This window comes from Electrophorus electricus, chromosome 2 (assembly GCF_013358815.1).
Source record: "Electrophorus electricus isolate fEleEle1 chromosome 2, fEleEle1.pri, whole genome shotgun sequence".
NCBI classification, from domain to species: domain Eukaryota; kingdom Metazoa; phylum Chordata; class Actinopteri; order Gymnotiformes; family Gymnotidae; genus Electrophorus; species Electrophorus electricus.
This window is the reverse complement of record NC_049536.1, coordinates 35151006-35166005: the sequence shown is the minus strand read 5'-3', so window position 1 is coordinate 35166005 and position 15000 is coordinate 35151006. Positions and strand designations below refer to the sequence as shown.

Here is a 15000-nt window from a genome sequence, read left to right as displayed (position 1 = left end):
CCAGGTGAGTCCGTGGGCAGGGCATTAGCGGCGGGTCCCTCCTGCCCCGCTGAAGGGCACCCTTGCCGCTACTCCACACTGAAACACTCCAAGCGTCACACGATGTGCTAACTGCCGTGGTTGCTGCTTTGATGATGTAAACAAGTTTAAAAACATCCTCTGCTCTGCTGTTTCGTGACAGTTACTTCATAGTCAAGTCTGAAGATGTTTTGCACTAGACAAGACATGTTTATTTATATAGTGTTTATAAGCATATTTGTTATATATATACACAGCGGTTCAAGATGTTTTTCCAAATAATAGTATTAAAGATTGAAAATCTAAAATAATGAAATTAATTAAATATATGCATTAGAATAAAGAAGCAATATTAGAATCTGATTAAAAGATACATTAAAAGTGTAGGGAAAGTATCTCATGTGCTGTATTGCCATGTACAAGATTATCAGTGTTTCCCTAGTGCTTAAAAAAACCATTGACTGAAAACACCCTTATAACTCTGGTTATTACACTACCTTCTCATTAAATACCTGCAAACTTCCAGTAGAATGCAACAGTTTCCTAAGTGCAGGATAAACTGCTAATGGTAATTAATTATACACTACAGATGTGGGAGATGCGGGAGATTTGGGTGAAAAATGAATATTCCTGCAATTTGCACATGAGATCCTAATAAAGGCAAAATGAAGTCTGCTCCAAGTTTAATTGAGCATTTGCTCAATTCAGCGAAGTCAAAGCTACTTTTCAGCACCGGCTGTCAGCCCGTATTAAAGCGAGTCCTTCCTAAGGGGCCCGGACCACCTGCGTGTGGGCCGGACGTGGCGGGCACGCAGGCTGCCATGTGTGCTTCAGTCCCCCGTCACTCTGCGAGCGTGACTGGTGCTCAGCTGCAGCGGCCGCACCAAGTCGTATCCGGCCTCGTGAGGAGAAAGGTGGGGAGGGGTGACCCAGATCCACACACACCCCGCTGCAGCACCAGAGAAAGTCCAGTGCGGCAAGGGCAGAAAAAGTTCCTTCCTGCTCCACTTCCCAGTGACCTGCTTTCTGTCTCTCGAGCCTGAGCGGAGCGCATGCTCCCAGCAGGAGTGGAGCAGACCAGGACACGCGCGCCGACGGCAGGGCGTCCCAGCCGCGCTCTCGCGCTTTTACGGACGCCGTGCATACGGGCGTGTGCGTTCTTCACGTGTGTAGAGACGGCGCTGAGCTCTGACAACCAGACGCTTGGTCTGGCCTGTTTAATATAGATACACATAGTTAAACAAGCAACAAAGCAGTGATGCGATTGGTCTGTCCAGTTATGTCATGCAGAAGCGAATAAATGAAAAACAGGTGCACGTCAATGTTGAAGACATCAGCATGATTGGACCTGAGAGTACGAGAAAACAGGTGCAGAGTCGGTGCTGTGGAGGAGCTTTGGGTGCTCGGTCTGAGGAGGTTCTTACAACCTTATCCCTGCAGCACATGATGGTGATGGAGGACATGCTGAAGGACTTCCTGCTGGGGGAACATCTCCTGCTCGTGGGCAACCAGGTAAATAAAACAAATCATAACATAAGGCAGTGCCCCGAGCTGCCCCTCTCCCACTGCACCCCAAACTGCCCCACTCTCACATTCAGCCCATGCTGCCCCCTCTTACCCTCTCTTACCCCTGCGGGTGAGTAAGAGGGTGGCAGCACAGACATGGTCTCAGAGGTAGAAGACTAGGGACAGTTTGAGCCAGGACAACATCTGCCCTGCAGTGGTCACTCACCCATGCCCCACTGTCGCCGACTGTCCATCCCTGCAGGGGGCGCTCAGGTTTAGGATGGGCAGGGCGTGGGCGTGGAGGGGGCGTGTTCACAGCTGTCACGCTAGGCACCAGCCTGCCACATAGGCATCACTGAACCGCCTGATTCACAGAGGTGTGCTTTCTGTGGATAGATTTGACTTGCATTTTTGTAGAGTAAGAATTTCTGATCTTCACAGACTATTCCGGTCTGAATTAAAGGAAGTGTGAGAGTAAACATTTGTCTTGTTGTTGACAGGGTGTGGGTAAAAACAAAATAGTGGACAGATTCCTGCATCTCATGAACAGACCCAGAGAATATCTGCAGCTCCACCGGTAAAGAGGATTTATTTATTATGCGCTAATATGATTGATTGTGCATACTAGAAGCGACTTTATGGATCTTTCACTAGCATCCATCACTGTTGTAAGAGTCTATGACCTCTATCTAGTTACATCATGTGTAATTAGTAAATAATTTAGCCATATGACATTTCAGTGTATCACTAACCAGCATGCATCTATCACTCCTTCAGCCTGTGAAGTCATTTTTGATTTTTCCATTCGAAGGTGAATATTCTCATGTGTTCATGCTCACTGCTTGTTCTGGAAAAGAAGGTTCCTCTTTCCACAGGGAGCGCAAATTCTTTTTGTGCCTCATAAATCAGGACACCTGTCTGCAGGACGGAGAATCAGCGCTCTTAAGATGTACTTTTGCCTTTGAAGTACTGCTATTAATAAACAGTAAAACAACGTGGTTGTGTGATTGCAAGACTGTCGAGTACAACCACGCAGGAGCTGCGGCCTGAAATGTCACATTAATATTTAGTTCGTGAGTTGAACCTCCATTACTGAATACAGTTTGAACTCTGAAAGGCCTTGCGGACCTTTTAGCCTAAGTAGGGCTTTGGCAAAAAAGGTTTCATGGGGATTCAGTGCTGGCTGAGTAAACTGTGAGCAGATTAGAATCACAGTGAATGTAGATCATCTGGGAAGGCTGAAATCCCAGAGACTAAAGGCTGGATTAAAAGTCTCATAGAGCTGCATCCAAACTGGCTTCTCAGTGTGGCCAAGCCGTGTACTGTAAGATGCTTCACTTTCTGAATGTTCTGTCACTCGTCTCTGTGTAGCTGTATAAAGTGAGTGCATGTATTGCCTTTTTGAAAGTTATTTGAAAGTCAAGCGTCTTGTGTCCTGGTTATCCTCTCCAGAGCTCTAATATTAGACAAAAGTCATCACTTCTGGGATTCTCCCTGTTAGTGCGTCTGCTGAGATGTGTCTCTCATCTGAGGTCTACAGAGAGGAGGGAGCACTCTGTCCATTAACAATCTGGGTCACTTTGTTTTATAATTATATGGAGATCGTGGGTTTAAAAATCCAGCTGAGAATTCAGATGGCTGTGTCGTTCTTTATGACGCGCGGATCAATGCAATTCCAGATTTCAAATTCCGTGACGTGTGACTCTTTGCCCTTGGTTTCTACAGAGACACCACAGTGCAGACGTTGACTCTACAGCCCTCGGTGAGGGATGGGATCATTGTGTATGAGGACTCCCCTCTGGTCAGTAACCATCTTCAACCCTTGGTCATGTTTTAATACCAATGTCACCGTTGTCTGTCTTTACTGTGACGGGCAGTGTTTCCTGGCTCCGGAGGGATCTTCCCTCTGTGAATGGTGTCACAATCACAAACGTTCTCTTAATTTTCATGAGTTCAATCCCTCGTAGGAAAAGCCGACGTGGCTGGTGGCTTTGCTCCGTACTCCATCAGCAGGTCTGGTGAGGTTGGGTGTGTGGGCAGGTACCCCTGGAGGGAAGCCCCTTACCTCTTGATGATCTGAGAAGAAACATTGCCAGGGGACGGTGTGTATGGGTCCTGCAGATGACACCGTCCTGCGCTCACTCAGTGCTGCCTTGTTAGTGTGAGATAGAGGCATTTCGGCATGCCAATCATGAACCGTGGTGGGAAGTGTCTTTTAACGCTGAGTTTGGCACCTCTGCCAGCACCCACGGTGTCTCCATGAGCACTGAGTCGGCTTTGAAGAGGCCATGAGATCCTGAATTCCTTCAATGCTGCATAATGTTCCAACACTATTCTTGCACAGCAGGTAAACAGGGTTGCATCAGAAAAGGTGAAAGGTGATGGACACTACCTGAATGAGCTCTGAGCAAACTGGGTTTATACGGTTAGGGACCTGCCTCGACACCCCACCAGCAGCCTGTTTAGACACGTCCTTCCACTTTTAAACTGTCCTAGTTTCTGCGTGCTCCCTATCAATGTAATGTGGGACATCGTTGACGAGATCAGCCCAGCTCAGTTCTGAGCCTGCTCGTCCATAGGTGAGAGCGGTGAAGCAAGGCCACGTCCTGGTCGTAGACGAGGCAGACAAAGCTCCCACTAATGTCACCTGCATCCTGAAGACCCTGGTGGAGAGCGGCGAGATGGTCCTGGCTGATGGGCGACGGATCGTTTCAGGTTTTAAATGGGAGGAGTTTCGTTTTGCCACGGTTGAGTATTTGTCCAGAGCAGGACAATAGAGTGACTGTTCTTTTCCCTAGATCCTCTGGATGCTGTGGAGAGGCCTGGAGTCATAGCCATGCACCCAGACTTCCGCATGATCGTTTTAGCTAACAGACCGGGGTTTCCCTTTTTGGGAAACAACTTCTTTGGCGCGCTGGGTGAGACATATTCCACTATTAAAGCATATTTGAGTCTTGTCAAACTCCAAGCCTGGAGCTCTAATACACCACACAGTTTTTACATTTTGTAAAGTAATTTTGCTGTACGTAAAACTCATATACAGCAATGAAACATGAAGCATTTGTTATTTAACCCTAGATGGATGTTGGTGTGTGTGTGTGTGCGTGCGCCACCAGGAGACATCTTTAGTTGCCATGCGGTGGACAACCCCAAACCCCAGGCCGAGTTCTCCATGCTGAAGCGTTACGGGCCGGATGTTCCGGACGTCGTACTGCAGAAGCTGGTGGCCGCGTTTGGAGAGCTGCGCACCATGGCAGACCAAGGCACCATCAGCTACCCCTACTCCACACGTGAGGTGGTGAACATCGTCAAACACCTCCAGGTACACGGCAGCACACCCAGACCAGATCCTCCTTCACCTGCTGGACTCCAGAGGTCTTTGTTGTATAAATGAAAGAATTCAGAGTTCTCAGTACAAAGTCTTTTATTTTCGGAGTTACAAGATCCTTCGCGTCACAGAGCTCATATTAGAGCTCAGAGCTGAAGTGGGCTTTTAAAGCAGGGAAGCTTGGGAGAGATGGCAGCTGGGAACTTCCTGCCCTCAGAGTTCACGGATGCAGCGGGTGAATGCATTGCTGTGTTGTGTGTGTGGGAGCTGAGGGGTGAGTGCTGGGGACCAGGGGAGATGTCACACAGCCCACGCACATCCAGGCGCCTGGACACTGGGCCTCCAGTATTTGGGATTTAAGTCTCCATGCACGGATACACATGCGCGTGCACACACACACGCGCACACACACACACACACTTACTCTCTTCTCTCCTGCTTCTTCCATGCAGACTATCAGGGAAGAGGCTGTCAAACCACTGTGCCTTATAAATAAAGAAAATCAGGGTTGTTATTATTATTATTATTATTTTCATGATAGCTGTACAAAAATCAAAAGTACCTTTCTAAGGTTTGTCCAGAAATGCTTCAGCTTTCTGATAAATAATGGCGCTGACATAAAAAAGCATTAGATAAAAGATTTTTTAAAATCACAACGTGTGGTGGCATGGAAAGGAAACGTGAAGCATGTTTCTCTGTTTCTGATGTAGGCTCGTTCATACAGCACCTGCTATCTGCTGTCATCTCCTTCCACGCTGTACCGGAGTAGATATTGGCCTGAAACCTATAAAGCTCTTTACATGTGTTGCGGCCCATTCTGGGTGCATTATGATCTTTCGGAGCAGGTACTGCAAGTCCTTATCCAGTCCCGCTCGTTAGTCCCGTCTGCCAGTCCTGCTGGCCAATCCCGGCTATGTCATAAGTAATGAAACACGGAGCAGCTTGTAAGAAAAAGCCCTCCAGTGTGCCATCCTTCACCGACCTTACAGAGCACAGTTAACGTTGTTTACCTGGGATTAGAATCCGTGATTACTGCACAGCTAAGATCAGGTAATTGAAGGCGTATGGATTTTCTAGTCCTGAGGTGCTGTAATCACTTATATAGATTACCTGCAAACACGCTTATTACATGCTGAAGCCGTGTGTCGTGTATTAGGCAGTGATTGATTGATCATGAGTACTCACAGTGACCTTTCAGGATCGGCCTGACCCTTTATCTGTGTCTGCTACAGCCGCCTGCCCGCGGTGCCTGGGCCTGTTTTAGCTTTAATGAAGCATTTCAGCCATTGTTTTCTAGGTCAGAATTGATAAGGGTTTGCGTGTGCGAGACTTGTACCTGTTTCCATGGTAACAGAGAGGGACATAAATCATTACTAGAGTAGGCAGACACGGTATTGACAGAAGTGGTGTCTCTCTTACCAGCACCTTCTCATTAGGCACCTGGACTTGTCGCACAGCTCAAAACAACGTTTGACCCGCCTTGATGTCAGGGCTTAAGTCATCCTAGGCAGTTATAGCAAACTACGCTATGAGAGATCTCAAAACATAGGAGATTCACTGGCAGGTAGCATGTTTGTACTTGGTAAGTAAGCCCTTTTTGTGTTTTCCTTTCTAGAAATTTCCAGAAGAGGGCCTGGCTAATGTGGTGGGGAACGTATTTGACTTTGACTCCTACAACAAAGACACCAGGGAGGTTCTGGTCACAGCTCTGCATAAACACGGCATTCCTATCGGAGCCAAACCCACCAGCGTCCATCTGGCCAAGGAGTAAGAGCCCAGCTCTCCTAAACACACCCTAACGGGTCTCCCATAACCACCGTGCGCACAGGACACTTCCCTCCAAGACCTGCGTGTGTCTCGGGGTTGATATCAATATCCGCGGGACAGTTCTTCAGTGCCCCTATCCAATCCTCATTTAAACTCATACTTGAAATAAAAACCTAGTCAACACACTTGAAATGCCGCTGCACTTTCCCACAGGCAGTGAAATGTTTATAGTCTTCTGGCAATCTGGTGGCATCTAGTGATAATCTACCTATTCTCTAATGAAATGATAAGTGCATTCCAAAACTGGCATATAGTTGTTTATTATTATTATTATTATTATTATTGAATTATTTAATTAATGAATGAATTGATGAAGTGAATTTCTCTATGGTTTAATGCTGCCTCATTCTGTAAAAGCATGGTGCTAACTGTTGGTCTTTTCTGTACCTCTGTGGCATGTTACCTCACCACTGACATGACCAGTTGGAAAACGCACCCTTATCCTTCACATCCACAATCATTTCACTTCACTGCTCCATAGTGTCCATATCTGGATTTTAATAAAGGAAAACATTTGTTTCTTCTGTCTCATGTTTGTCTTATTTCCAATTTTTTAAACTGTAAACTCAAAATAACTGAGTTATTACCAATAGAGTGAAGAAACAAATGTTTTCTCTTTGATTAAAGTGTTTTGATGAAAGTGTTTTGGAGTAGGCTGCTTCTGTAGACAAAGTCCATGTTTCTTTCAGAAATGAGAAAATTGAATCACTTGTTATCTGGGTCAGAACCATGTTTTAAGCCATATGTTCTCTGTCACTGTGGGACCGGCGCCAGCTTCTGGGAGGAGGCGATCACCAGAGGATCAGCCGTGCAGATGGAGTGTGTCCTGCTACAGCAGGGCAGGAAGGCGAAGGCAAAGGCCCGGTGCTGGTGCCACATCTGGATCCTTTCTCTGCCATCTTTCCTTCGTGCTTTGGCCGCAGAGACTTCTGTTGACTAAAGCGTGTTTGAGTTGTAGGGAGGTTTGCTGTCTGAACACGAGTCATGTAGCCTTCAGAGATGTAGTGGTGTTTATGGATGCAGTTCTCTTTGCTTGCAGATTGCCTTTGCCAGACTGTAAGATGGTTGGATATTGGACCGTTACCCAGGAATCTAGCACCTGCAGGAACCTGCTGTGCCCTACCGAGTCCCGTCGTATAGATATCAAGGTATCACCCCACACACACACGCTCCTCAGGCATGTGCTCTCCTGGAGAAGTGATGCTCTCTTGGTGAAGTGACAGTGTTGCGTGGTCCCCCCAGGGCCCTGTGTTCCTGCGAGTGCAGGGGTATCCACTGGAGAGGCACGAAGCCCGGGCCCTGAACTTCACAGAGGAGCGCGCCCATTGGCAGATCCCCATGAACGAGGCCAACATCATCTGTGACGTCACCACCGCTAACGGTAGGCCGTGACCAGACGTGGTAACACTGCAGGCTGAACGTCCAGGCCGCTGAGCAGCTGCTGGTATTGCAGGTGTCATTTACGTGGCCTCATGTAACCCTGTGGGGCTGTACGCCATGCGGGACGGGGCAGATGAGCTGCGCTGCATCGAGCTGTACGACGTCTTCCCTCGCTCCATCAGTGCAGTCTGGCAGCCCTTCATCACCGTGGCAACTCTGGGAGGCCCACTCGATGGACAGGTGGTGCTTCATGAGGAACAGGTGAGCGTGCGCATGCCTGCTAACATAACGCAACACACACTCCAGCACAAGTGCCGACCTGCTGGCAAACCCATTGCTGACAGCAGACGTTGTGAATATGACATGATCCCCTTGCTGTTAGAGCTTCATGAGCCCAGCAGATGAACCTAGCCCTTCATTTAGATTGCGTTCTAGTCAAAGCTGTGGTGTAGACCTGGGTTCATCCTGAGGCTGTCTGACAGGGCCTGCAACACTGAGATACACGATGCGTCTGGAGTACTACTAACAGTCCGGGCTGAGCTGATGGAAGAGTCTGGAAAGGACTTGTACAGCTCCAGCTCAGATGCACTTAGAGATTTGTAACAATTTTCCATTATTTGGCATTTTGAATGATGTGACTGGCAGGGGTTGGACACTGGACATGTCTTATCTGCAGGTCTGTCCCAGCCCCTAACAGCGCTACACTTCCCTAATAAGGCTCCGCTACCACACTGTGTACACGAAACAAATAAACCATGAATTTATATTACAACTAAGAGAAGATGAAACCTCTCAAAATAATATCTTTGTGGAAAGAAGTGTGTGTGTGTGTGTGTGTGTGTGTGTGTGTGTGTGTGTGTCTGAGTCTGTGAGTGTGTGTGTCTGTGTGTTTCTGTGTATGTGCACGTGCAGGATAGAGAGGCAGAGACCAAGAGGGGACTACTTATGACTTTTGTCTAAAAACATGAAATTCCGGGGGGGTCATCCAGGGGTCATGGATCTCCCAGTGGAAGAAAGCCCAAGCCTGAATGGAACAGTGTGGCCCCGTGTTCTTCACAACTCTCTTTAGCCAATTGCTCCATTTATCCAGGCCTGACGCAAGCCTTCTATTCTTAGCACGGACAGTGTGCACCGTACGTCAAGCAGGCCGCGAGGAACCCATCAGGGATTACAGGCCGGCCGCTCAACCGCCGCCACGCTCGCCTTTCTCATAAATGTAAACGGAAGGCTGAACAGATGCGTCCCGGCTGAAGGTTGTCTCAGCCCAGCGTCCCATCACATCTCTGTCTCAAGTGGCGACGGCGTCCAGATCTCGAGTTTCATCTGCCAAAGGTTGAATGTTGCGAAGGCTTCGCTGACTGTAAGAATAACACAGGCCTCTGAAGGATCGTCACAGAGATAAGGCCTGTTTACCAAATCTCCCAGCGATTCCCATAAATCTGAGATGTACAACTCTAGACACTCTTGCTGCCGGTGTCTGGATGAAACCATTTTCCGAGCAACCTCACATGATACGCTCTTGGTACTGCTTGCTGTTCAGAGCTTCAGAAAAAGATGTGTCACACCTAATAAGGTCCTACCGCTGTCGTACTGCCCCCGATAACCTGCTGGTCTCACTCTCCATCAGCGGGGAAAGAAGAGGGTTGTAATGCCTCCTCTCCTCTCTTAGAGCAACACAGTGTTGCATCTGGACCTGGTGACTGGGGCCGTGAGGAGACTGGTCTTGTCCCAAGCCAAAGAGGAAGGACCTGTGTACAAAAACTCCACCTGGTGGAACACCAAAGACAGTCAGGTGAGGGCTGATGCACAATACCAGCCACACAGTCCACAGCTGCTGCCTGTTCACAGAATTTTATAGTTCAAAACAAATTAGTCAATGGAAAAGAATTATTCACCAATGTTGATCGTAAATCAGCAAAGACCAACACTGTGAGTAACACAAAGTTGTCCTGGATAAGTATCGATACAGTTAATGCCTAAAACTATCAGTGTCTTGGTTCATGCCACAGTCGGGGTACCGAATTTGCCGGGAGTTTGCTCACAAGAACTGGCTCCTGTTCTACAAGGCTGATGGGTAAGTTCTGTACTCCGAACCCTGTTCTACCCTGTTCTACCCCTCCCTGGGGGCTTGCTGTAATGACGCATGTTCTGCCTCACACTGACAGGACTTGGCTGGATGTCCTGGATGTGCTGCAGGGCCAGGTCCACACCATCTCTCTTCCCATCAGCCTGAGGGCTGTGTTCCTGGTGACCGAGGACCACTGGCTTCTCATTGAAAGCAAGACTGACAGGTGCTCTTCCTGTTCATGTCCCATGAGAATGGTGCCCTCTAGTTGGGTTGACGCCATGCTTTTTAATATCTGAAGCGCGGGCTGAGCTCACAGGTTTGGAGTTAGCTGCCTCAGTTCCAACCTTTACATCTGTTACTGTCTGTGTCTTTCACACCTGCTGTGAACGGGTTTTGTTCGGTACGCAGGAAGTTCCTGTTGACCAAGCCCACGCACATGGGCACGGAGGAGCCTGGCGTATGTCAGCTGCACACCGTCAGCGAGGAGGGCATCAGCACGGGCTTTGGCACCAGCTCCGGTAGGCACCATTACCTGAGTGTGCACTGTTAGTATGAGAGTGCCGGCATTCTGGGGGAGGTGTGGTTCAGAAGTTCAGGACATTCCTAGACTCCTGAGCAGCTGGTGTCCAGGCTTTGTCGGCCATGTCTATCCTATTTGCCAAGGATTAAATGTCATTAATAATAACCAAATGTCTTTTATAGCACTAATTGTTTTAAACCAATAATTGTTTTAAAGATCGCTTGAGGCATAAAAGTAATCGCATGACATTGTTAGGATTCTGACCGGGTAGGTCACCAGTTCCCTGGGTTAAAGGGCGTTCTTGGCTGCAGGGCTCCTGAAGGAGGAATACACTTCTTTACTGGTGATGCTAGGTTAGACGCAGTCTCCGTGTTTGGGACTGAGCTGCTTTTCTTGTTTGTCAGCGTGCATTTGTCTAAAACACAGGTACATTTTAAAGTCCTTCCTTCTTGTTTACACATAGAGTCACAACATCCATCTTCATCCTGCCTGTGTAATAAATGACTTAACCAGAAACGCATTTGTTTCCATGTAAGGTGCGGAGTGTCTTGGAGCCTGTTACTGTGCCACTGCTCTCGGCGAGGCACTAACTCTGAGACTCTGATGAATGGGTGCCTTCGTGCCTCATTTACCAGAAATAATTCCATGTTTATTTTTAAAGTCTGAAATAGAAGGTGAAATAAATTGCTTCGTTGTTGTTTATCTCTCTCAGGAATGTTGTTTGCAAAAGATGAATATGTTGATGACCAGCTCTTCTGACAAACAGCCGCCTGTCAGATGGTCTTCAGCAGACAGACTCCAGCTAACTCTGCAGTGCAGCTTATCACTTTGTATGGGTTAATAAGAAACTTTGACACTCATAGTTAATAAAACTGCCGTAGCTGTTATGAAGATTAATGTCAGTGTCTTGCAGGACTGGAAATCCTCAGTCAGAGGGCAGAGCTTGGCCTTTTCTGAACCCAGTGCACCATGCAGGTGTTAGTCAGAGTGTGCTAACGTCCTGACAGTGGCCACACTAATGGCAGGTCAGAGGCGGTGTTTAGCTACCATCAATCAGCTGGTGACAGATGAAGATCCCAAGTGCCCCTGGGCCTCTTACGTCAACCTCCAGTCGAAGGACGCGCAGGTATGAGCTAACGTTGCGTGTGATCTGATCAAACCCGTCTTCCGTGTCCTGGATCAGGAGCAGAGCCTGCCGTCCCTCACGAGGTCTCCAGTGAGCAGCTCCCTAACGAGAACCTCAGCGCAGCCCTGGGGCAGAAGATCGTCTCGCCCAACCGCCTCGTCTGCAGCCCGTCCGCCTACGCTGACATCGTTGTGGGCTTTCCGGAGCTCCTTGTTAGTAACTGTCACGACACGTCAGTCATCCGTCCAGTACAAGTGTACAGCCGATTGGTTCAGGTTGGGCCGGGCCGTGTGATTTCTTGAATGGGTGGAACTGGGTGCTTCTTCTCGTTTGTCTTTCCAGTCTCCGAGTGAGGTGTACAGCTTTAAGAGGGCACGGTCTCTCACAGAGGGCAGAGGTCGCGACCTGTTTTTTGGCTCAAGTCACCGCTCAGGACCAGCAAAGAGGGTCAACTGTGTCACTCTGGTGCAAGCCAATCAGGTGGTGCGTGCTCTGCCCCCTACCCAGGTGCCCCTGGGGGACATTTATCCTAAAGGTGTGTGAATAAAAGAAGTTAACCAATCCAACTCAGCCTAATTATTTGACCTAAAATCATGTTTTCAGACATTCATATTGTTTGATTTTACTTTTAATCACAGACGTCACCCCACCAATGACAGCAGCTTACCTGGAGGTGACAGATCTGAATTCCAAGAATGTCAAATATATACCAGTGCCAAGGTAAACACCCCAGTTTCCCAGAATGCCACAGGCTTTATATTTACATATACATTTTTTTAATCAAAACTTTTTTTGTTGTTGCAAACAGAGAAATGCTTGTCTGTTTCATTGGTTCATCCGTTATTAAGTGTGCTGGCCTCTCAGTAGGGTTTGTGAAGGTCTAGCTCCCTCTCCTGGTCAAAGGAGGGAAATGCTGCATTAACCTGATGGAGCCAGGGTGTTAAGAATGGAGAAAACTATTATAGAACATCAGATTCTCTGAATGCATGTCACCGTATGGGTTGGCAATAAATTACTCAAACACATTTATCAAAGTGAAGTTTCTCCACAAAGGGACCTATTAGCAGTCATAGGAGCAATTTGTAAGTTGTCTAATCTATTGTTTGACCTCTTTAATCAAGGTGGAATTTCCTTCTTTCTAAGCCGGGTAGCAAATGCATCCCAGTGCACAGGACAGAGCACAGTGCAGTCTACTTGTATTCTTCACCTTTGTATCTGCAGGACCGGGTCGATGTCTCCCTACACGGCATGGATCTCGAAATTGTCCGACACTGATGTGGTGATCGCTCCGTTGGGCTCTGGCGGGGTAGTAACTGTGGACATGGGAGGCTATGTGAGGCTGTGGGAGACAGGCTTGGACAAATTGCAGCGCTCGCTGCTGGAGTGGAGGAACATGATTGGCTCTGAGGATGGTCGTCCTATACAGGTAAGAGAATCTTTGCTGTGTTTATATTACGACAGCACTGTAACAGGCAATATCAACCCTTTCTTTTTTTCTGAAACTTTTTTTCATGATACAACCATTTTCCTGACCACTGATTGGTTGAGAAGTTTTTTCCCCTGTGCATTTCTATTTGTATTTCACCATTCCTGGTGGGGAAGTATGAGAAAACACCAATGAAGTGTCCTGATTTCAAACACTAAAAGGGAGGAGGCAAAGAACACGTTATTTTACTCATTGAATGATATGAAGACCAACTTAGAGCCATTTTATTTCGCAACCTTTCTGTTCCCCTTGTCCTGCATATCCATACACTACCATTGCTACATTAGGGATATCTAAATAATAGAACTGAACACGCAACTGACAGCCCGTCAGAAACAGGGTGTAACGGCAGCCAATCAGAAACAGGGTGTAACAGCAGCCAATCAGAAACAGGGTGTAACAGCAGCCAATCAGTAACAGGGTGTAACGGCAGCCAATCGGAAACAGGGTGTAACGGCAGCCAATCGGAAACAGGGTGTAACGGCAGCCAATCGGAAACAGGGTGTAACGGCAGTAATTCTTTGAGTAAAGGAGGCGGTAGACAGTAATTAACATAAACGGCTGTTAATAGAGTGAGCAGTGATGAATATGAGGGAGAGGATGGCTGGTGAATGTTGGGGTGAACAGATTACAGTATAAATGTACACATAAAAACACTGTCCCTCATCCAGGCTCTAGTGAGGGTAGTGCAGTACTGGTGAGTGGTGCAGACTATCAGGACTGTCTGAAAGCAGTCCAGTCATTTTAGAATTAACTTTTTTTTGGACACACTGAATGATTTCATTTATCCAGGTTTCTCAGTCAGAGTTGTTATTGTAGTAAATTTGTGTACCATGTGGTGGCAGTATTGAAATGCATATTTTTAAATATTTATGTATTTTATATGTTTTTTTTAATTGGTAACAGACCTTTCTTTCTAACCACTTTTTGGATCATCGGATGTCTGCTGAGATGTTTTATGAGATCATTTGAACACTTTCTTTTTATTCATCATAATCACCACAAACACTTCCTGTGTTATTTAAACACATCCCCCACATTTCCAGAGCAGTGTGTTAGATTATTACTCTATATTCCATGTTCTGGGGTGGGGGGTAGTGTTGTATGGGTCAAACTGTTCACATGCAGCTGCCAGCTAGGGTGTTATTCCTGGCATGTGGTTCAGCGATAATCGCTGCCGTTCATGAGTCATGTTAGCCAGGACATGGAGGAGGGACGCTTTAAAGCAGTGTAATGTGTCACATCTGAAAGAGGCCACTGACAGAGACGTTAATGCTGTTCTCAGGTTTAACTGTTCCTTTGAAGGAGAGGCTTGGTGTGTAATGTCTGCTCTGACTCCAGTGTCTCTGACATGTAGCATTCGTTAAGGCTAGACATGCTGGACTGCATGGACCCCTGCCTGGTCCCACACCCTAACCCTGGCAGATGATATTGACCAATGGAGAGGCTGTTAGGGAGTTTCTTGGGCCCACTTTCCTTAGAAACTCTGCCAAAGCAACTTACACTTATGACTGAGTACAACTTGAGCAATTCAGGGTTAAGGGTGTTGCTCAGGGGCCCAACAGTGGCAGCTTGGCAGTGGTGGGGTTTGATCCAGCAACCTTCCGATTACAAGTCAAATACCTTAAACACATGTAACACAGTTTGGCTGTGTAGTTACAGTAGATTTAAATGCACACATGTGAGCGTGTATCCACAGAGTACATAGGAGAGGGAGAGTGAGACAGAGCTCAGTCTGATG

The 15000-nt window shown here is 47.4% G+C and overlaps 1 protein-coding gene across 1 annotated transcript in view; it reads left to right on the top strand.

Moving 5' to 3' along the window:
• The window catches only part of vwa8 (von Willebrand factor A domain containing 8), a 50273-nt gene that overhangs the window by 16506 nt on the left and 18767 nt on the right, over positions 1 to 15000 (top strand). The window contains exons 19-37 of the mRNA XM_035521793.1: positions 1 to 4; positions 1459 to 1530; positions 2025 to 2101; positions 3250 to 3325; positions 4104 to 4239; positions 4323 to 4442; positions 4641 to 4846; positions 6468 to 6619; positions 7719 to 7827; positions 7922 to 8060; positions 8133 to 8320; positions 9729 to 9851; positions 10069 to 10133; positions 10225 to 10350; positions 10536 to 10645; positions 11831 to 11985; positions 12116 to 12308; positions 12412 to 12493; positions 12995 to 13199. The exon at positions 1 to 4 is cut by the window's left edge and continues 103 nt beyond it. Coding sequence (XP_035377686.1) covers positions 1 to 4; positions 1459 to 1530; positions 2025 to 2101; positions 3250 to 3325; positions 4104 to 4239; positions 4323 to 4442; positions 4641 to 4846; positions 6468 to 6619; positions 7719 to 7827; positions 7922 to 8060; positions 8133 to 8320; positions 9729 to 9851; positions 10069 to 10133; positions 10225 to 10350; positions 10536 to 10645; positions 11831 to 11985; positions 12116 to 12308; positions 12412 to 12493; positions 12995 to 13199 — 2338 coding nt within the window. The remainder of the gene's footprint in view (positions 5 to 1458; positions 1531 to 2024; positions 2102 to 3249; positions 3326 to 4103; positions 4240 to 4322; positions 4443 to 4640; positions 4847 to 6467; positions 6620 to 7718; positions 7828 to 7921; positions 8061 to 8132; positions 8321 to 9728; positions 9852 to 10068; positions 10134 to 10224; positions 10351 to 10535; positions 10646 to 11830; positions 11986 to 12115; positions 12309 to 12411; positions 12494 to 12994; positions 13200 to 15000) is intronic.